Source organism: Hibiscus syriacus, unplaced genomic scaffold, assembly GCF_006381635.1.
Source record: "Hibiscus syriacus cultivar Baekdansim isolate YM2019G1 unplaced genomic scaffold, ASM638163v2 tig00117011_pilon, whole genome shotgun sequence".
NCBI classification, from domain to species: Eukaryota; Viridiplantae; Streptophyta; class Magnoliopsida; order Malvales; family Malvaceae; genus Hibiscus; species Hibiscus syriacus.
In genome coordinates, this window is record NW_024063523.1 from 427095 (window position 1) to 451083 (window position 23989).

Consider the following 23989-nt stretch of genomic DNA (forward strand, 5'->3'; position numbering starts at 1 on the left):
ATCATCAAATCATAATGAAGTTTAACTTTTAAAACTCGTAATTTAAAACCCTTCTCATGTACACCATCCGCAATTCCCCAGAACTGTGTCCATAGGGCTTACCTTAAGCACTCAGCAAAAAGGTAGCCAACCTAAGAATAGGCTTTCGCGCCTGTATCCTTAAGTTCGTAAGTCCGTAAGGCTTACCCTAAGCACACAGCAAAGGAAGCCAACCTAATGAATCATCTTGAGGCCGTGGGCCTACCAAGAGTCACATTAGGTTCATAAAGTTTACCAGCTTGATCAAAGCTGTACCTCCGTAATGCAATACAACCCAAAATCAGTATTTCAAAAATACTATTCCGTAATGCAATACAACCCAAAATCAGTATTTCAAAAATACTATTTATGCAGTAAGCATAATTTCCATAAATCCATATTCAATATTATCATATACCAACAAATAATCATATATCAGTCATATTCCATAAACCATCACCAGTAAATAGGTAGATTAATAAAACATTAAACCATAGCTTTCAATTTACCATATTTCAAAACATATAAAACAATCAAGTAGTACACATGGAACACACCTCGACAATAGGATCAAATAGTAGATCTAGTGATTACTAGTCTTGTTACGCTCTGCTACTGTTTTCGAACGGGTGAATACTGGCACACGTGGTTTAACTGATCTAGAAGAGCTGGGTCGAGCTGTCGAACGATCCGGAGAGTCTCTTGTACCTTCAAACAATAATAATTTATGAACCACAAGTCTTACTTAATTAATCAAAGCTAAAATTCTTAAGTATATAAGCATTTTCCGGGTTTGACTATAAATTTGGAGGATTTCGAGTCTGAATTTGACCAAACGGATTGCGGAATCGGAATCAGGACGTCGAAAAACATAAAGTATGACTTTTCAAAAATTCAAATTATTGGTCAAAATCAAAGTCAACGGGTTTGACTGATGATTTGGAGGCCTTCGAGTTCGAATTTGGTGAAACGGACTTCGGAAACGGATTCAGCACGACGACAAATGTCAAAATAGGTATACTCAAACAAAATCAAATGTCGTTAAATGGCCATTTAAAGCCGGTCAAAGTTATGGTCAAAGGGGTTCAATATCCCATTTGAAAATTCCCACAATGTCACATTTTTTAAAATAATTCCCAGAATGTCACCTTTTTCAAAATATTTCCCAGAATGTCACTTTTTTCACAAAAAAAATCCTAGAATGTCACTGGGTCGAGTCGGGTCAACGGGTCGGGTCGGGTCGATCAACGGTTCGGGTCGGACCGGTCAAACCGGTCATAACACCACTTATCAATTCAGAACTCCCCACGCGCATGGCGGCGCGTGGGGGCGCATGAAGGGTCTTCCAGACTCCAAAAATTCCTGAAAAAAAATTCTAAAAATTATTTTAAGCGATTTTGAGTCACTTACCAACCTCGGTTCAAATTTTTGAACGGTGGAGAGCTCGATTTCACTTCGATCGGAACTTTGACCGCTCCACCTCCCACACGCGCCGCCGCTTACGGAGATAAGGATGACACCGTCGGACTCGGAACGACAACAGGAACATGATGGTGCAGGAGGTGTCGAAAACCAATCAACGATCGGAGATGAATTTAAGATTTTTCCGGCGGTGGTGCTAAAAAAACATCGAGACTTTGACTCGAAATTCACGTCGTTTGACTGCGTTTCGCTATAATTGATTTACTGGGCTTTGTTCACGCATCGAAGATGAACACGATGGTGGTTTCAATTTGACGATCGGATGTCGAACGGCGTCGAAATCAGGGTTGAAAGTATATGGCGAGAGAAAGGAAATATAAGCAAAAACTTGTTTTTGATTTTTGAAATCAGAAACGTTTTTAAAACAATGTTGCCGATATTCTTTGGAGGAATTCAAGGCTTGGTCTTTGAATTTCCTTCAACTTCTAAAATGGACATCAATTTTTTAAAACTTTTAATTTAGTCGCTAAATTTCACCAAAATACACCAATAAATATATATTATTTTTTTTCTCGATTTTCCGGGTTGTTACAAGATGAGTTTATAAAATTTTAAGAAAATTAAATTAAATTATCAATAAAAAGTATAAAAAAATAAAATTTAAAATATGTAAAAATTTAAAATTTTCAAATGAAGATTAGCTCTACTGACCTCTTCTGTTCATCCATTAAAATTTGAGGAAGGAAAAGCAACAGAAAACACAGGTAGATGGAAGATATTCGGATCCCATGTCCTCCGCAGATTTCTTTAGTAATTATTTACCATTCTTATCTCATCATTACAACTGAGCTTGAATCCAGTGAAGAAACATTCTTTCTCATTCATCTTCCGTGTCAAGTGATGCGAACGAAAATGGCTGAAATTTGTAACCTTCTCCTCCATAGAACTTGCCCTGAAACTCAACCCAGTGAAGCCTCAACGCGTGTAAGAATGCGCTGAGAGTTTCCATCACTAACAACACACCAACTGTTGCGCATATGAATACAAATAGACCGATGATAAGGATGATGATATTGTTGAATCTGCGAAAATCAGATTAAAGTAATTAGCATTTTTGTTTCAATTCAAAGTACTTCTAATTTGAGAGAAGAATAAACTACTTACCCCCAGGCCAAAAGTAAAACCTTGTCATAGAATACACTTGACAACTCTGAATGGGCTAGGCTGTGAAATGTAAAATCAAACCAATAAGATGCATTCAAGGGTAAGGCAAAACACTGAATCGGTCCAATTCGAAAAAAATCAAAAACCTACTTTACTGACAATCATCTAACCATTGATTATTACCAAAATAACCAAACCAATTTGAAGTCAGTTAGTTGGGTTGCTTATAACCAAATAGCATTTGTTCAAGCGGTTAAATTGGTTTTAACTGACTTTTGCTCGGCACGTAGCCAACAGGCCTTCATTTGCAAGGAAAGGAAATCCAGATTTCAAGTTGTTACAACCTACCTAAGAGCCCATAACCGCAGATATGATGCTGTATTTGACACTGCACCAAGCACAAATTCAATTGTGTGTATAAGTTGGTGAACAAAGATTTCACTGAACTGAAACTCTTCGTGGCTACTGGAACCATGATGCAGTTCCATTTCATCAGAATCATCAAAGCCAGCGTCCAGTAGTGCATAGGATTGACCACGGTGCCTCTACATCAATAAGAAATGATATTGTAAAGAATTTGATAGATGAAACCGAAAAGCAATTACTTTTAGGCACGGGCTAACTACGAAAGGTATAGGGAAAAAGTGTTGTCCACATACTTCATCATGTTGCTTCTTTAAAAGAAAAGGCTTTGGAAATAACATCCATGGTACAGAAACTAGAGCTGCTAGCAGTAATAAAATCTGTCAAGAAATATAAGAAAAAATCCGTAAAATCCGATGTCAAATAACGCAAGAAAAAGCATTCACACGGTTATGAGTACGTGAATTAAACCTGGAGAAACTTCTGACCGAAGAAAAGCTGGTTTTCACCAAGATCATCTGTAGGACTCAAGAACATATATATCATCACGTGATAAAGATCAGCTTGAGAGCCAGTGCACCATTTCACAACTATGAGAAGAGACAAGTAGCCGAACAGACTGTTCAGAAATATCATTTGGGGAAGAAATTGGTGCCTAAATGGTTTCATTGCGTAAACAAGTTAGTCCAAACCACTGTATTTTTGTTAAGGCAATCAACAAAAGCACATTTTCAAAGAAAACCAAAACAAACAAACTCTGCTTGTTTTTCCCAGGGCACACCAAGCCACGAGTATGTTCCTCGAAAGTAATTATAAAAAGAATTAGTGAGGTTTGATGACACTTTTGTGATAATCATTACAATGTTACCCTCTTTTTCAGTTTCATTTTTTTTCTTTTGGCTAAACTTTACCAGTTAAACCGAGATAAACATTTTATCAAGTATTCTACAAAATGAATCGTTGTGGCTCACCGAATGTTGAGTTCATTTCCATAAAATTTAGCATTGAAGTAGCTCAAAATGATACCAAGATTCATCTGAGCTACTCCAAGCAAAATTGACATCTTCATCTTCATTGAGTTAAGAAATGGTAGTTCACTCCGAGTACCATGCCATTTAGGATCCACACCAAAAGGATAAGTGGTACGAACTTTTACTAAACCTTCTGTAGAAGCATCTCTGCAATGCCACAAGGTGAATGTAAGTGATTCAGAAGGGAGAACAGAAACTTTGTTGGGTTCTCCCATACGGACAAGTACCTACCGGCAAGAAGGATCGCGGCATCCGTAAGCAGAGGACCCAAACAGTTCAAACGGGACCGAAAAAAATTCATTGTATAACAATCCTGTGTAGATTGAGAATAATGCCATCATCATGATAACATAGCGACCCCCAAAAATCATTTCAGTGATGTCTCCGAGTTTCTGTTTTGGGTGGTAAGAAAATAAAAAAAATAAGTACAATAAACAGTACAATTACAAAGAACATGGAGCCCATTGCCAAGATAACCAAGAAGCTATTCATCACTTACCTGGCTAGAAATATTTTTTTCTCTGATTATGAAATATGATGTTGCCAAAAGCAGGCATATACCATGGCCCCAGTCGCCAAACATAACAGCAAAAAGGAAAGGAAACGTGATGATTGTGAATACTCCAGGATTTGCTTCCTGATATTTTGCAATCCTGCAATAATATTAACTTAGGTCAATTCTTTTCCATGATAACTTGGTTTAGAAGTGGCATAAATAGGCCATAGCAGTAGAATGTCTAAGCTAAGAACTCTTCTATGACTGAGGAATCCACAGTCAGCATAACGATTGCCAGATACAAGACAATAGAATTTCAACATAGCCAGTTTATCTCCTTGAATGAAATAGCAGCAACTATCAAATGGACTAACCCATAAGCATCCACGATTTCTTGAAAAGTAGAAGTAAATTTGTTGGTTTGGAAATAGGTAGGTGGTGATTCCTTTGTCTGGAGAACATCAAATATGGTCCCAATTTGTGAGTTGCTGTCAACAGTTGCCCGCTGTAACACATTTTGAATCTGCAAAATCAAGCTAGATGATTCATTTTTCAATTTGGTTACTGGAACTAAGCAGGAATGTAATGCGGCAGAGAAGAAAGATTGTAGATTAAAAAAAACAGACCTTGTTTGTTGCAAAAACAGGGCACCAACCTTCTGCAACAAGACATTTTCTTGTAATATCTATGCTGAGCATGTTCAAAGTGTAATAACCGGATTTTTCTTTCTTCACCTACATAAATTAGAAAAAAATGTTCTGTGAGTTAAGAAAGCACAGAGTTCAAAGGAACTTAATAGAAAACTGTAAGTTTCGAGTGGTTTTCTGTTAGGCCATTTTTAGTTTGGGTCATTTCAAGTTTGGACAGATTTATGAAAAATGTAACTATTTTATCATGCTTTTAGAGTTCAGATTCAGGTTTCATGCTCGGGCAATTTCAGGATCATATTTTCTTGAGTTTGGTTTTTTGGACTGGTTTCTTCATTCCACGACCTCTTAAGGTTAAAACCAGCCACAGAAACTGACAAGTAATCATGTAGATATGAAGTTAAAATATAGAAACATGCCTCAAAAAAGAAGGAAGAAAATCAATTTCAACAAACCAAATGGCTCCACTGCTCAAAGTGATAGGCAATTGTCTGTAACAAGTTGATCTGGTGCACAAGTCCAACATCAATAGTAGTTTTAAGCTCTTCAAGTCTTCCAGATACCTACATATGAGAGATGTTAAATATTCAGCTCTTTATTTGACAAGAACATAATACCGAGATATAGGCCAACAGTGACCTAGGCTAGATGGTATTTGGGGAAAAATTGGGGGACCTTGGGGTTTGGCTCACGCTGGGGTATTCCGATTTGGGTATTTTTAACCCAGGCCTAACCCTTAAAATTTATTTCTATTATTATAATCACCAACAGTGACCTAGGCTAGATGGTAGAGGGATCTGAGGGTCTTAAGATACGAAACACGAATATAGAAATCGTGTTATTATAAATGCATGACAAGAAACATAAATAACAATAACTATACCTGCAGAAGTCTCAGGCTCAACTCGATCACCAGAATGTAGAGTAGCAGACAAGAGTAGACTGTCGAGCCTCAGAAATAGTTGGTCCCCTACTTTACGATCGAGCTTTACTGTCAACCCTAGAAATAGACCTGGAAGTCCTATCCTGACTATGACTCCTAGTGGGAGTTTGAACAAAAGCTTGTGAATGTGTAAGAGTCTGAGTTGGGGTTCGATCGACAGAGGTTGGATGCGGACAATTCCTTAGAAAGTGCTCGCTGAATCCACAACAATAACATGTACCCATCTTCTTACAACAGTCTTCCCCGTGTTGATTTCTACAATTTTTGAGTTAATCGATCGACGGAATCGGCCAAGAGGGGGGTGAATTGACAATTAAAATTTTGGTGGAAGCTTTTTGCAGAAAATTGAAAGTAATTGCATAGCGATTTAGAGTGGTTCGACTTTCTCAATCAAAGTCTACGTCCACTACCTTAGCTATTGTAACATCCCAAACTATGGGTTAGTGACCAAATTGTAAAGTTTCAGAATTTGGTGATTAAAGTAGAAGAATGGATTAGTTCAATGATTTATCTGGAAATAAATCCTAAAAGTTGTTAGTAATTATCAAATGAAGTAGAGGACAAAATGGTCATTTGACTAATAAATGAATTAAAAATAGATATGATAAGGATATATATGTTAGAGGGGATAAGGATGAAGAGATATTCTCTTCATCTTCTTCTTCTTCTTCTTCATGTACGAGAGAAAGAAAGAGCCAAGCTTGCAAAGGTAAGATTCCTTGTTAGCTGATTATTTGTTAATTTTAAGAGTGGGTTTTGATCATTAGGTAATACTTAAGCTTATGGAAAGCTTAAGTTGTCCTAAAATCAAAAGATAAAGAAGTTATGAAAGATTAAAGAAAATGAGTTTCTAAAGGAAATTCTGGAAAAAGAGTTAGTAAGTGAATTTTGAGAAGGAATTTGACTTGTCATCAATCTAATTAAGAAATATGGAGTGTTAGAATTAGATTTAAAACATGTTAAAAATCTGGTATGATTCTTGAAGTTAATAAAGATGAGAGGATATTAAGGTTAAATAAGAGATAATTGATTATAAACGAGTTTAAAGATGTATATGAAAGTTAGGAATATGAAAGGGGATGAAATATGAATCATTTGAGTGAAGAGTTGATGATTTTCGGGTTTAAAAGAGGTTCTGGGCAGAGTGCATCGATGCACATTCATAGTGCATCGATACATCAATGTTAAAACCCAGAAATTTGTTTGAAGGTGTATCGATGCACATGTAGTGCATCGATGCACTCTTTTAAAATAGAAACATCGAATGCAATTAGTGCATCGATGCATAAGGCATGCATCGATGCATCCCAATAATAATACAACATCGAATGTATTTTATGCACCGATGCATCAGTAGTGCATCGATGCATACCCTTATTGAAAGAAGAAATTGACATTTATCTTAATCTAAAGAGTGAACCATTAGAGTATATTAGTTATAATACTAATATAGATCAATATATGATTATGTAGTTATAGAACGTGATCCCGTTCTGAATCAATTGAAGGATTAGAATCGAATCAAAGAAAAGCTAAGGTGAGTGCAATTTAATTGTACTTATGTTATCGAATAAATATTGGCTTGTGATGAGCCAGTGATGGAGTTACTATGGTAAGAAGTGACTCCTAAAATGTTATTTGATTTGTGAATGATATGATGCTTATGTGTGTATGAGTACATGATTACATGTTTATATGAATATGTGATACGATATGAGATTCATAAATATATGTTTATGAGATATATGTTTATACATACATAGGGTATGTGATAGAAGAGAAGGAACATGGGATTATAAGATCAATGATTACACGTATATGTGATACGTGACAGAAAATAAGATATATGTGTTTATAAGAGAAATGATATGATATAAGTTATGTGATTACATGTATGTATTAATACATCTTGCTTGCATTACATGTTAGTGTGATTGTGAATAGGTAGGAAGGGAACAAATGATGATATAAGAATCTATTATAAGATATATGATATGAAATACATGGTTACACATACATGTGGTATGTGACAGAAGATAAAGAACAAGTGATGAGAAATGTATTCATAATGATAATGCCCATGTGATGTAATATGAGAGCTAGTGGTATAGTTGGCATGCTAAGAGTCGAGGGTATACCTATGTTCTACGGAACATATGGACATAATTACCTATGTCTTTCGAGACATATGGACAGTATACCTATGTTCTAAGGAACATATGGACAGTTTACCTAGGTTCTTCGGAACCTATGGACAGTTGCCAAGGATCTTTATGACCTCTGGATAGGTCATTCGGGACATATGGACAGTTTACCTAGGTTCTTCGGAACCTATGGACAGTTTCCAAGGATCTTTATGACCTCTGGATAGGTCCTTCGGGACATATGGACTGTTTACCTAGGTTCTTCGGAATCTATGGACTGGTCCTTCGGGAAGAATACTGAACTAAGGTTCGGTGCCCATGAGGGAATTGATACGAGCTGTGGTGATAGCATTGGTGCACAACCTCAATGTACTCACATACCTTAAGTTCTCACTAGTGTACATGGGCTAATAAAGAGATTTAAACAAACATATTGAACGTGATATGTATACGATGGGTTTATAAGTGGTTTGAAATGTGTTTCATGAACCATATGATGTTATGTGTATTTCTTAATGATAATGATAGAGAATATGATAATGATGGTATATGTTTATGTATGCTTTATGTTATATGAAATATTATATGTTTTATATGCCTCACTAAGTCATCGACTTAGCGTGTGATTGTTTCACACGTAGGTTTGGAAAGCGAAAAGAGAAGTAAAGAGGAACAAGACATATCAGTTCTCCTTACCGAATGTCAGATCAGAAGAGAGGTGAATAATATGTATTTTTGTATATAAAGTTCTAGTTGGCATGTAATCAAAAGAATATATTGTATAAGCTCTGAATAGTTTTGTAAATGTTTTGAATAAGTTAAATGTTATAAAAGTTTTAAAATTACTCACTATTTTATACAAATAAATGTTTGAAAAGTCAATGTGACACTTCGGACTCGTATCCGGGTCGGATACGGGTTGGGGTGTTACATTTAATGGTATCAGAGCTACGGTTTAGCCGATTCTAGGCTAAAAACAAAGTCAAAATTATTTTAAAAAGTATACATGCCGACATAAAGTAGAAAATTTTCTGATCTGATAGGGTAAGAAGTGTACTGTCTTGTTAATATAGTTAAATTATTATGTTAAATAAGATATGTGAATACCAGAGAATGATTTATGAAATTTATATATATGTTTATATGATATGATGGATGATATGTGAACATATGCAATTGACATATGTTATACAATATGAATTGGATGAGCATATGCACATGTGATATGTGATAGAAGAAATGATATGAGCACATGAAAATATGAGAGTTTCCAAAGTGAAACACAAGGCTATAGACCTGAAGGTAATAGCATTCACCTGCCCTGGCCAGGCAGGGAGAAGAGTGAAAACCTCAGGGAATGCATGTATAAGATTAGAGAATGATTCATGATGTTGAATGATATTTTGATGTGTTTACAATGTTATATTTTGTTAACTCATAGAATGAATATATTGAGATAGTTAAAAGATTTAGAAGCACCTAAGTTCAAAGGTGAATTTGAGGAATGTTCTGTTGTTACAGACATTTGGTCAAAGGATATGAAGAAAATGTTAAACGGTTTTCATCTCGCCAAAGTGGAGAAGTTAAATTGAGTAGTTTCATTACTATGCGGGTAAACTAGAGTATGGTGCACAATGTCACTATAAGAACGTTAAAAGATCAAGTGACGTGGTTATTGTTTGTAAAAGAGTTTAAGAATAAGTGCATTAGTGATACGTTTATAAGATGAATGAAATCATAATTATGAATTCGAAACCAAGGGATAGTACTGTGTATAAGCAAGAGTGTGGATATGATAAGAGTTTGTATTCTAGATGGAAAGAGTTAGCATTGGCTAACAAGAGTATGTGATGAAAATGTAATGGAATTATAATATATTGACAGGTTATGATAACCAAATATGAAGAGGATTTGGATACAGTTTTATAGTTTGATCATAGTAAGGTGTTGTGGTGAAGAAGATAAAGATTTGTATGTTTGAAGGAAATACAAGTACAATAGATGATAAGAATGAGGTTCTGTACAAGTAAAGTTGATTATCAAAGTTATGAAAAGATATAGTTTAGTTATGTTATAAGAAAATTTTGATAATGAAAGGATTAAATATGATAAAGGATTATAAGGATGTACAGATTATAAGTTTGATTAGAAGTAAGAAAATTATGTAAGGTTATATGAAGAGATTATGTGTATCGTAATACAGACAAGGATGAAAGAATGAGTAAAAGTTTGGATTGTGGTGAATTAATTAGAAAATGAGGAAAGAAATCAATTGATTGATTTTTGATTTTGAGTGATAAGAATTGATGTTACTGTCTACAGGATAAGTAATATTATATGAATTTTAGAAATGTCAAAGGAAAAAATGCATAATCGAATGAGAGAAAAGACAACAATTGAGTGATATTATTGGTTATTGTTTATATGATAAGCAACAAAAGATAAACGTATAAACGAAAAAGATAGTTGGAAAACTAAAGGATTGAAAAGTAAGTGTTCGATGATGACAAGAAAGAATAAGTCAGGGAAGTAACATAAGAACATTAGAAGATATGTTCTTATCAAGATATGTAGTGAAAATTCGAGGACGAATTTTCTTAAAAGGAGGGGAGATTTGTAACATCCCAAACTATGGGTTAGTGACCAAATTGTAAAGTTTCAGAATTTGGTGATTAAAGTAGAAGAATGGATTAGTTCAATGATTTATCTGGAAATAAATCCTAAAAGTTGTTAGTAATTATCAAATGAAGTAGAGGACAAAATGGTCATTTGACTAATAAATGAATTAAAAATAGATATGATAAGGATATATATGTTAGAGGGGATAAGGATGAAGAGATATTCTCTTCATCTTCTTCTTCTTCTTCTTCATGTACGAGAGAAAGAAAGAGCCAAGCTTGCAAAGGTAAGATTCCTTGTTAGCTGATTATTTGTTAATTTTAAGAGTGGGTTTTGATCATTAGGTAATACTTAAGCTTATGGAAAGCTTAAGTTGTCCTAAAATCAAAAGATAAAGAAGTTATGAAAGATTAAAGAAAATGAGTTTCTAAAGGAAATTCTGGAAAAAGAGTTAGTAAGTGAATTTTGAAAAGGAATTTGACTTGTCATCAATCTAATTAAGAAATATGGAGTGTTAGAATTAGATTTAAAACATGTTAAAAATCTGGTATGATTCTTGAAGTTAATAAAGATGAGAGGATATTAAGGTTAAATAAGAGATAATTGATTATAAACGAGTTTAAACATGTATATGAAAGTTAGGAATATGAAAGAGGATGAAATATGAATCATTTGAGTGAAGAGTTGATGATTTTCGGGTTCAAAAGAGGTTCTGGGCAGAGTGCATCGATGCACATTCATAGTGCATCGATGCATCAATGTTAAAACCCAGAAATTTGTTTGAAGGTGTATCGATGCACAGGTAGTGCATCGATGCACTCTTTTAAAATAGAAACATCGAATGCAATTAGTGCATCGATGCATAAGGCATGCATCGATGCATCCCAATAATAATACAACATCGAATGTATTTTATGCACCGATGCATCAGTAGTGCATCGATGCATACCCTTATTGAAAGAAGAAATTGACATTTATCTTAATCTAAAGAGTGAACCATTAGAGTATATTAGTTATAATACTAATATAGATCTATGTATGATTATGTAGTTATAGAACGTGATCCCGTTCTGAATCAATTGAAGGATTAGAATCGAATCAAAGCAAAGCTAAGGTGAGTGCAATTTAATTGTACTTATGTTATCGAATAAATATTGGCTTGTGATGAGCCAGTGATGGAGTTACTATGGTAAGAAGTGACTCCTAAAATGTTATTTGATTTGTGAATGATATGATGCTTATGTGTGTATGAGTACATGATTACATGTTTATGTGAATATGTGATACGATATGAGATTCATAAATATATGTTTATGAGATATATGTTTACACATACATAGGGTATGTGATAGAAGAGAAGGAACATGGGATTATAAGATCAATGATTACACGTATATGTGATACGTGACAGAAAATAAGATATATGTGTTTATAAGAGAAATGATATGATATAAGTTATGTGATTACATGTATGTATTAATACATCTTGCTTGCATTACATGTTAGTGTGATTGTGAATAGGTAGGAAGGAAACAAATGATGATATAAGAATCTATTTTAAGATATATGATATGAAATACATGGTTATACATACATGTGGTATGTGACAGAAGAGAAAGAACAAGTGATGAGAAATGTATTCATAATGATAATGCCCATGTGATGTAATATGAGAGCTAGTGGTATAGTTGGCATGCCAAGAGTCGATGGTATACCTATGTTCTACGGAACATATGGACAGAATTACCTATGTCTTTCGAGACATATGGACAGTATACCTATGTTCTAAGGAATATATGGACAGTTTACCTAGGTTCTTCGGAACCTATGGACAGTTGCCAAGGATCTTTATGACCTTTGGATAGGTCCTTCGGGACATATGGACAGTTTACCTAGGTTCTTCGGAACCTATGGACAGTTGCCAAGGTCTTTATGACCTCTGGATAGGTCCTTCGGGACATATGGACTGTTTACCTAGGTTCTTCGAAATCTATGGACTGGTCATTCGGGACGAATACTGAACTAAGGTTCGGTGCCCATGAGGGAATTGATACGAGCTGTGGTAACAGCATTGGTGCACAACCTCAATGTACTCACATACCTTAAGTTCTCACTAGTGTACATGGGCTAATAAAGAGATTTAAACAAACATACTGAATGTGATATGTATACGATGGGTTTATAAGTGGTTTGAAATGTGTTTCATGAACCATATGATGTTATGTGTGTTTCTTAATGATAATGATAGAGAATATGATAATGATGGTATATGTTTATGTATGCTTTATGTTATATGAAATATTATATGTTTTATATGCCTCACTAAGTCATCGACTTAGCGTGTGATTGTTTCACACGTAGGTTTGGAAAGCGAAAAGAGAAGTAAAGAGGAACAAGACATGTCAGTTCTCCTTACCGAATATCAGATCAGAAGAGAGGTGAATAATATGTATTTTTGTATATAAAGTTCTAGTTGGCATGTAATCAAAAGAATATATTGTATAAGCTCTGAATAGTTTTGTAAATGTTTTGAATAAGTTAAATGTTATAAAAGTTTTAAAATTACTCACTATTTTATACGAATAAATGTTTGAAAAGTCAATGTGACACTTCGGACTCGTATCCGGGTCGGATACGGGTTGGGGTGTTACAGCTATCCACACTAAGGATTTTCCAACAAATTCACTAATTTGTTCTTTCTTTTGAGGCCAAAGAGATAACCTTACAACTACCTCAAGAATATACCCCAATTCTTGAGAACACTTTTTCTCAAAGAGTAGATTACAAATTTGCAAACTTACAAGGAAAACCTCACAAGGTAATATGTTTGCACAATTCTAGAATAAAGAAAAGAACACTAAAAATGAATACAATTGAGTACAAGAAGTGTTCTTGAAAGCAAAATGAATATTGAATGAAAAATAGGCTTGAAATGCTCAAACTTGAGGTTTGATGCTTTCTCTTTGATTCTCTCTTGATTCTAGTTGATTGTTGTTTCTTGTTGTTGATCAATGGCTTCTAAGCTTGTTTAAATACACATTCAAATGATTCTAAATGTTGGGGATGCTTAGTGGAGTCAATAGAGTCGTTTAAGTGTGAAAACAATTAATTAAAGCAGTTGGGAGCGTCAATGCATCGATGCATACCCATGGTGCATCGGTGCATCAGTGTAAAATTCAAATATTTTGACCGTTGGACTCTTAATGCATCGGTGCACTAAGAGTGCATCGATGCATAAAATGCATTCGATGTTTCAAAATAGCCAGAGTGCATCAATGCATGGTTTGTGCATCGATGCATCAAATGCACTGAGTGCATCGATGCATGGTATGTGCATCGATGTTCAATTTAATCCATGGTGCATCGATGCATGGATTGGTGCATCGGTGCATCACTTTGAAAAAATTATTTTAGGCTTGATTTTGGTTCAAAATACTTTGTGAAAATTGTTCTAAAAATAGTTTAAGTATAAAACACAATTTTACACATTTAGTAAGGTTTGAAATTGATCTTGAAAGACTTGGAGTAATAATTTGATATTCGATTAATTAAATCAAATATACTTAGAAAATCATTTGTAAAATCTTAAAATTCATTTAAACTTAATTTGTTATATCGAAACATCAAAATATTTTCAACAATCTCCCCCTTTTTGATATAACAAAACATTTGTGTTATTTTAAGATTTTCTATAATTTAAAATCAATTTTGAAAAATTACTCCCCCTTACTATAACACTTCTCCCCTTTAACACCTTACTATAACACTTCTCCCCTTTAACACTTAATATTTCTCCCCCTTTTTGTTAAATCAAAAAGACTTTAAAAAAATGTTTTAAACAAGTTTTTTGAAAAATCATAGCCAATTGATTTTAAATATATATAGCTTAAGTTGCTAAGATCATAATCAAAAGAGAGATTAGCCATTAGTTCCATAATCAGTATTCATAATCAAATGTGAAATGACATAATTGGTCATATATGTCTAATGATGCAAAAATAAGAAAATTCAACCAAACCAAATATATTAAGTTCAAAATCCAATCATCCAAACCATAACAAATTCAAGCATTTAACAATCCAAAACAAACAATCCAGAAACATCAAAAACAATCCAAGTTAGAAAAACCAAGAAAGCATAATAAAGGAAACAAATCTACTCCATCGGAGGATCGGGAGGAGGAGCATAATGATCTCGAACTTCAAGAGTGAGAGCGTCCACACGTTCACGCATCTCCCGTTGAAACTCAGTAATCTGAGACTCCATGAAGGCAAACCTCAGATCAAACGACTCCAAGAAAGATCGAAAATAAGGTGGCATTTGATCTTCTTGCCGTGCTGGTTCCGGTGCAGGCTCATCGTCTGGTACGTGATCGTCGATATCTTGCATAAGTTGTTGAAACTCAGGATCATCGTCAGCAGCAGGTGCCGGAGGAGGAGGAGGAGCACGAGAAGAGCTAGGAGCAGCTCGTGAAGAATTAGCTCCCGGGGTTTGCTTACCGGGTCGAAAGACCCAAAGGCCGGTGTCTTCATCTTGTTTCCAATCCGCTTTCTTCAAGGAAGTAAGATTGATTTGATTTTGAAGTGGGGTAGGATTGTCGAGAGATACGTTTAGATCGAGTTTGATAAAAAGGTTACTAAGAAGACATCCATAAATCAATGTTTCGACGTGTTTTGAAGGAACAATGTTTATGATGTCCACTAGTTGACTAAAAATAATATGGGGTAGATTTATTTTGATCTTATTCTTGATACAGTACATCCACCATAAATCCCTAGCACGAAGAGTTGAGTACCTACCTACGAATGGTCTAAACCACCAAGAGATCATCAAATGAAGAAAACGATCGTGATGAGATCGTAGGGTACTAACACTAGAGTTTGGAACATAGGGATATTCCACATTTTCATTCTCATTATATATCCCATCATCATCTAACCCAAAATGGAAAGCTATAGTCTCAGGGTCAATATTAATATATTGGCCTAAGAGATATGATCTAATGGCTATAATCCCACATTGATTTTTGTTTTGAATACATACCGCATTGGAATAGAAAATGTGGACTAACTGTTGGTAGACGATATGTTTGAGCTGAAACATTTTATCAAACTTCCAAGCTTTAAGAATCGAAAGGTATTCAAAGTCAATATCTATCATAGCTTGAAGAGAAGGAATACGCTCTTCACAAATTCTATAAGATTGGAAAGAATTTCTGTACCTAGAGTACACCTCGACTCTACGACGCTCAGGCATGTTAAAACAAGATCCTAATAGAGATGTAGGTGGAGGAGGAACGAGATTAGGAGGTTGGTTTGAACGAGAACGTCTCGATGAAGTTCTAGGGCGTTTGGGATTAGACATGGTTTAGGAGTCAGAAAAGGAATATAATCTGCAAATTGAAACACATGTATGTAATTTAATCAATCCCAAACTCAATTGAGTCCTCAATAATTCAAGGTTCTCTAAATTGAATCCTAATGGGCATAGTATTGAAAACTATTTGAAAACTATTTTTTTAAAATCATAATATGTATAGTTTTTATGAAAACAACATAATTAAATCAAAAACATCAAATTTAAAAATTAAATTCAAATTTTTGATTTTTTTATTTCGATAATTCAAAAATTTCTTTGAAATTTTGTGAGTTTTTGATGAAATTAGTTGTAAAATCTAGTTTCTAATCATCAAACAATCAATGCCCGATATAATGTTCATCCTAGAACTAATTAAAACTAGTCCTAAGATCAAAAATCAATAAAATATAGTTTTTGAAATATTACCTTGAAAATTTCGAATTTGATGATAATGAGATGTTGTTTTGCACGAATTGATGATAAGAGCATGATAAGAAGTTGAAAAGCTCGAAGATTCTGACAATATTTCGTTGTTTTTGAGTAAAAGGAGATTTTTGAGTGAGAGATGGACGAACGACGGGGTGTTTTGAGGTTTAAATATTTGAAAGAATGCGAAAATAGGGGTTTAATACCTAAAACCCGATGGATGCATCGATGCATGACCTTTTGCATCGATCCACATGCAAGGCGTGCATTGGTGCACCTTCATGGTGTATCGATGCACATTCAAGGATGCATCGATGCACTGTTAGGTGTATCGATGCATTAAGCACAAAAATGTCAAAAATCCGTTTTAAATACTCAAAATGCTAAATTAATTGGCTCTAGTGGTATTAGCAACTCATATATTGAAAATTAATCATGTTCAATTAATCATTAAACTACATTTGAACATAAAATTAATTTTCATCAAGCAACATAAACTCCCCCTAACTAATAGCAAAAAATGCAATAAAAAATTATTATTATAAGCATTTTTTCATTTATTCTTTAAAAGTGCTAATTTTTTTAAACACTAAGTGAAGATAGGTTAGTTAAACCTAATTCTCTCCTAAGTGTCCAAAATCTTTCCTTGTCAAAATGTTTTGTAAAGATATCCGCTAATTGTTGCAAAGTATCAACAAATTCTAGAACTACATCTTCCTTAGCGACATGGTCTCTAATGAAGTGATGTTTAATTTCAATATGCTTAGTTCTAGAGTGTTGGATGGGATTTTTAGTGAGACAAATAGCACTAGTATTGTCACACTTGATACGAATGATACCTACTTTAATTCCATAATCAAAACGTTGTTGTTTCATCCATAAAACTTTTGCACAATAACTACCGGCTGAAATGTATTCCGCTTCAAAGGTAGATAATGCAACACAATTTTGTTTCTTTGAAAACCAAGAAATTAACATATTTCCAAGGAATTGGCAAGTATCGGAGGTGCTTTTCCTATCTAATTTGCATCCTCTATAATCCGCATCAGAGAAGGCATGCAAGCTAAAACTAGAGTCTCTAGGATACCAAAGTCCTAAACTATGAGTGTCCTTAAGGTATCTAAAGATCCTCTTAACAACTAGTAAATGTGATTCCTTAGGGCATGATTGAAATCTAGCACATAAGCAAACACTAAACATAATGTACGGTCTACATGCAGTTAGATAAAGCAAAGAACCAATCATTGACCTATATAATTTAACATCCACACATTTACCTTCTTTTTTCTATGTCAAGTTTTGTCGATGAGCTCATTGGAGTGTTATGTGGCTTTTTATTTTCCAGTCCAAACTTCTTGAGCATATCTTTGAAGTACTTAGCTTGATTGATGAAGATGCCATCTTTTATTTGCTTGATTTGGAGTCCCAAGAAAAATGAGAGCCCCCCCATCATGCTCATCTCGAATTCACTTTGCATTAGCTTAGAAAATTCTTGGCAAAAAACATCATTAGTAGAACCAAATATTATATCATCAACATAAATTTGAACTACTAATAAATCTTTACCTTTATGCTTTAAAAATAATTTAGTGTCAACCTTCCCTTTGGAAAAACCTTTCTCAATTAAAATGTTTGACAATCTTTCATACCAAGCTCTAGAGGCTTATTTTAAACCATAAAGTGTTTTTGTCAACTTAAGAACATGATTTGGAAATTTTAAATCTTCAAAACCAGGAGGTTGTTCCACATACACTTCTTTCTTTATAAAACCATTTAAAAATGCACTTTTAACATCCATTTGATATAATTTAAATTCATGAAAACATACAAATGCTAATAACATTATAATTGCTTCCATCCTAGCTACGGGAGCGTATGTTTCATCATAGTCTATGCATTCTTCTTGAGTATAGCCTTGAGCAATAAGTCTAGCCTTGTTTCTCACTATATTACCACTCTCATCAAGCTTATTCCTAAATACCCATCTAGTACCTACAGTAGATTTATTACTAGGCCTTTCAACTAATGTCCATACTTTACTTCTCTCAAATTGATTTAACTCTTCTTACATAGCCATAATCCAATGTTCATCATTTAATGCTTCTTTAATATTCTTAGGCTCTATCTATGAGATAAATGCAACATAATTATAAATATTTCTAAGAGAAGATCGAGTTGTTATCCCTTTGGATGGACCACCTATGATTTCACCATCCTTGACATAATTGTACTCTCTTGGGTAAGATACTTCCCTTTCTTCAATGGTTGGATTCTCGAGAGGATCTTGAGTTTCCTCATCTTTCGTTGTTTCCTTTGATGGTGGTTCTCCAACGTCATGTTCAACGTCATTTATATTTATAATACCTACATCATCATTCAAACAAGAATCCTTCCTCGGAAGGGGATTATCATCGAAAACAACATGTATAGACTCTTCTACAACTAAAGTTCTTTTATTAAATACTCGATAAGCTTTAGAACTTAAGGAATAACCCAGAAAAATTCCTTAATCACTTTTAGCATCAAATTTGCCAAGATTGTCTTTACCATTGTTTAAAACAAAACATTTACATCCAAAAGGATGAAAATAGCTAATGTTAGGCTTTTTATTTTTAAAAAGTTCATATGGAGTTTTCTTCAAAATAGGCCTAATCATTACTCAATTAATAACATAACAAGCAGTATTTGTAGCTTCCGCCCAAAACTATTTTGGCAAATTATTTTCATAAAGCATGGTTCTAGCCATTTCTTCTAAAGTTCGATTTTTCCTCTCAACAATCCATTTTGTTTAGGGGTTCTAGGTGCTGAAAATTATGGCTAATACTATTAGAATTACATAAATCAGTAAATCCAAGATTTTCAAATTCAGTTCCAAGATCACTCCTAACACTAGTTATAGAGTAACCTTTTTGTTTTGGATTACTTTTGAAAACGTGATGAATTTTTCTATTGCTTCATCTTTAGTACTTAAGAATAGAACCCAAGTATATCTAGAATAATCATCTATCAAGACAAATGCATATTGTTTTCCACCCAAGCTAGTAGTCCTAGTTGGCCCAAAAAGATCCATATGGATCAATTGTAATACTCTACTAGTTGATACATAATTAATGGATTTAAAAGAAATTCACTTTTGTTTTCCTTTAGCACAAGCATCACAGATTTTATCATTATCAAATTTAAGCTTAGGCAACCCTCGAACTAAATTTCCTTGAATTAGCCGTTGCAAAACACTCATACTAGTATGTCCTAGTCTCCTATACCATAACCAACTATCATGCTCATCCTTAGCAACTAGGCATAAATTAGTCATATCAATAGAGTCTAAATGCACCATGTATATGTTTCCTATTCTATGACCAACAAGCATAATCCGATTAGATGAAATGTCAATAACCTTACAACCATTAGATTCAAACATGACATTGAATCCTTTATCACATAATTGACTAATACTTAAGAGATTATGTTTTACTCCATTCACATATAAAACATTTTTAATTTGTATGAAAGAGGTATTACCTATGGTACCTATACCTTCGATGTTACCTTTTGAATTATCACCAAAAGTCACTTCTCCTCCATTTTTGGCTTTAAGCTCTATGAACCGGCTTTTGTCTCCAGTCATGTGTCTTGAGCATCCACTATCAAGTTACCATGAGTTTGAATTTGTTTCTCGTGCCTTGTAGCAATGCTCATTTTCCTACAAACATAGATTAATTTCTAACTTTTGGTACCCAAATTCTTTTGGGTCCATATTCATTAGTTTCTAAAATCCTAGTCTCCTTAGGTATCCATTTGTGTAGGATATCTTTATATTTAGTAGTAATGAGTCCTTTAGGAACCCATATACTTCTAACGATTTTTTCATTAGAGGTTCTTCGGGGACCTCTATGATTGTAGTTTTTTTAAAAAAAGTTCTAACAAAGTTGGATTTTGAATTTTCTCCATTTTTAAAACGTTTTGTTCCAACTTTATCAAAACAAGATTTAAGATCATCAATTTTCTTTTGATGATCATCATTGACCTTTGAAAGTAAATTTTGCAAATCTAAATTTTTATTTTCAAACTCTTCTAGTTTGATTTGCAAATTACTAATTTTACTTTCAAAATCATTGTTGGTCTTGGATATGAGCTTATTTTCATTTTTCAATTTTGAAACATCATTTTATATTTTAAAAACAATTTCTCATAATCCAAAGCCAACCCATTATATTCCTCTAATAACTCATCATAAGATAAATCATCTAATTCAAATGAGTTAGAGGTTACCTTAGAATCTTCCCCGAATACCATCAAGCACAAGTTTGCTACTTCTTGTTCCTCTTTATCGGAACCTTCTTCATCGCTCCATATAGCCACATGAGCCTTGTGCTTATTCTTTGATTGACCCTTTCTCTTCAATTATGGGTAATCATATTTGACATGCCCCGGCTTTTTGTATTCATAGCAAATGATAGGGTCATTCTCTTTTGGTTCATTTTTGAGACCTTCATTTCGTTTGAATTTTCTTCCTCGGTAAGGTCTCATCATTTTTCTGAACTGTTTGGCAAACAATGCCATTTCGTTGTCATCATCATCTTCATCTGAATCACTCTAATCTTTTGTGGATTTGAGAGCAACTCCAATGTTTTTCTTCTTCTCCTTCTCCTTTGGTGTCTCGTCAATCTTATCGAGGTCCACCTCATCTTCAAGCATCATTTCATGAGTGAGAAGGGAACCGATTAGCTCTTCAAGAGTTAAGGACTTTAGGTTCTTAGCCTCGATGATTGCAGTCTTCTTGGATTGCCACGATTTTGGAAGTGAGTAAACTAACTTCCTCACAAGCTTTTCATTTGGAATGATCTCTCTATATGATTTGAGACCATTGACAATCGTTGAGAATCTATCCGTCATAGCTTTGATATCTTTATTTTGTTTCATCCTAAAATTTTCATAGTTATGTGTTAGAAGACTAATTTTATATTCTTTTACCTCGTTGGTGCCTTCATGAGTGACTTGTAGTTTATCCCATATTTTTTGGCGGTTGTACAAGATGAAACTCTTCCATATTCATCTGGTCCAAGAGTACAAAATATGATATGGATGGCTTTGGAGTTGAGCTGGAACATTCTTATCTCTCCTTCACTCAACAATCTTGGATGAGTGAGAGGCTTGATATATCCATCTTCTATAACATTCCATGCTCCCATGTCACTTGCTTGAATGAAATACATCATCCTATTATTCTAATAGGCATATTTAGCTTCATTGAAGAAATGAGGCTTGTTGACGGGCATCAAATCGAGACCGAAGTCGGAAGTGCCAACCATTGATGACTTTGAAAATCGATGTAACTCTTCCCGGATCGGCACAAGAGGCAATTAAACCTTCAAATGAGTGAGGCTCTGATATCAATTGTTGAGTTAATCGATCGACGGAATCGGCCAAGAGGGGGGTGAATTGGCAATTAAAATTTTGGTGGAAGCTTTTGCAAAAAATTGAAAGTAATTGCACAACAATTTAGAGTGGTTCGACTTTCTCAATCAAAGTCTACGTCCACTACCTTAGCTATCTACAATAAGGATTTTCCAACAAATTCACAAATTTGTTTTTTCTTTTGAGGCCAAAGAGATAACCTTACAACTCCCTCAAGAATATACCCCAATTCTTGAGAACACTCTTTCTCAAAGAGAAGATTACAAATTTGCAAACTTACAAGGAAAACCTCACAAGGTAATATGTTTGCACAATTCTAGAACAAAGAAAAGAACACTAAAAAATGAATACAATTGAGTACAAGAAGTGTTCTTGAAAGCAAAATGAATATTGAATGAAAAATAGGCTTGAAATGCTCAAACTTGAGGTTTGATGCTTTCTCTTTGATTCTCTCTTGATTCTAGTTGATTGTTGTTTCTTGTTATTGATCAATGGCTTCTAAGCATGTTTAAATACACCTTCAAATGATTATGAACGTTGGGGATGCTTAGTGGAGTCAATAGAGCCGTTTAAGTGTGAAAATAATTAATTAAAGTAGTTGGGAGCGTCAGTACATCGATGCATACCCATGGTGCATCAGTGTAAAATTCAAATATTTTGACCGTTGGACCCTTAGTGCATCGGTGCACTAAGAGTGCATCGATGCATAAAATGCATTCGATGTTTCAAAATAGTCATAGTGCATCGATGCATCAAATGCACTGAGTGCATCGATGCATGATATGTGCATCGACGCATAAAATGCATATGATGTTCAATTTAATCCATGTTGCATCGATGCATGGATTGGTGCATCGATGCATCACTTTGAAAATTTGATTTTAGGCTTGATTTTGGTTCAAAATACTTTGTGAAAATTGTTCTAAAAATAGTTTAAGTATAAAACATAATTTTACACATTTAGTAAAGTTTGAAATTGATCTTGAAAGACTTAGAGTAATAATTTGATATTCGATTAATTAAATCGAATATACTTAGAAAATCATTTGTAAAATCTTAAAATTCATTTAAACTTAATTTGTTATATCGAAACATCAAAATGTTTTCAACAACAATGCTTGCAACTCGGTATCGGAGTTAAACCTGAAGAATCGCCTCGACTAGTTGTTGGAGGTTGTGGTGACACAAGCCTCGAACCAGTATGGGTCCTCTGATGGGAAACAGTACGAATCCTCTAATCAGGGCGTACATAAGGCTCAAACTGACCAAAAGGTCTCCTAGATCGCTCTCGGTCTACACTATCTCTATCACGAGCAGAAGTCTCAACTTCTTCAGCATTTTTTGATCTCCCTACTACAATATCGAACACCTCATCCTGATGAGTAACCACCTGATGAAGCAGTTCGTATATGAGTCTATGAGCAAACTTTCAGCACCTATCCCTCTTGGTAGGTACCAAACTATAACCAAACTTCAGCAAATTCAAAAACTCTATCTCATACTCATAAACTGCCATATTTTCCTGAATCAAGTCCTGAAATTGTTGTCACTTTTGCGCTAAATAACATTATCCCAGAAAGTGACTCCTAAAATGCTCTCTGAAGAAATCCCAAGTCAAGCAATTGACCTGAATGCTACTCACCACTGACTCCCACAGGTGTGGGCATTCCCGTCCAACATAGAAACAACCCCTAAATAATGCCATTATAGATCTAAATCTAGCTGATCTATACGTCACTCAATATCACAAAGCCAATCCTCATCCTCAGTCGGAGCTCCACCAGTAGGGCCTCCAAAGGTCCTAACTCTATTAGCAATCAGAGTTTGAGAAATAAGAACTTCAAGTGTAATGCCAACAGCTCAAACCGCTCCCTAAATCAATTGAATGAGCTGTCTACCGAGATTTTCATCCAATACTACCCTTGTAGACTCAGACTCAG

The 23989-nt window shown here is 34.4% G+C and overlaps 1 protein-coding gene across 1 annotated transcript; it reads right to left on the reverse strand.

Moving 5' to 3' along the window:
* Positions 1 to 2186: 2186 nt before the first annotated feature.
* LOC120195287 (V-type proton ATPase subunit a2-like) lies at positions 2187 to 5724 on the reverse strand. Its single transcript, XM_039197357.1, has 11 exons — positions 5597 to 5724; positions 5121 to 5228; positions 4869 to 5017; positions 4498 to 4651; positions 4230 to 4390; positions 3939 to 4145; positions 3439 to 3622; positions 3264 to 3347; positions 2953 to 3149; positions 2605 to 2664; positions 2187 to 2522 (listed from the first exon to the last, which is right to left on the reverse strand). Exons 2-11 carry the CDS (start codon positions 5190 to 5192, stop codon positions 2318 to 2320), a joined length of 1473 nt encoding a protein of 490 aa, XP_039053288.1. The 5' UTR covers positions 5193 to 5228; positions 5597 to 5724; the 3' UTR covers positions 2187 to 2317.
* Positions 5725 to 23989: the final 18265 nt, after the last annotated feature.

Bases quoted from the DNA above. Each gene is read 5' to 3' on its own strand.
- LOC120195287 (XM_039197357.1), bottom strand. From the start codon at position 5,192: ATGCTCAGCATAGATATTACAAGAAAATGTCTTGTTGCAGAAGGTTGG. The intron at 3,623-3,938 runs GTGAGCCACAAC...GAAACCATTTAG, and splicing joins GGAAATGAACTCAACATTCG to GCACCAATTTCTTCCCCAAA. The intron at 3,348-3,438 runs GTTTAATTCACG...ATTTCTTGACAG, and splicing joins TCGGTCAGAAGTTTCTCCAG to ATTTTATTACTGCTAGCAGC.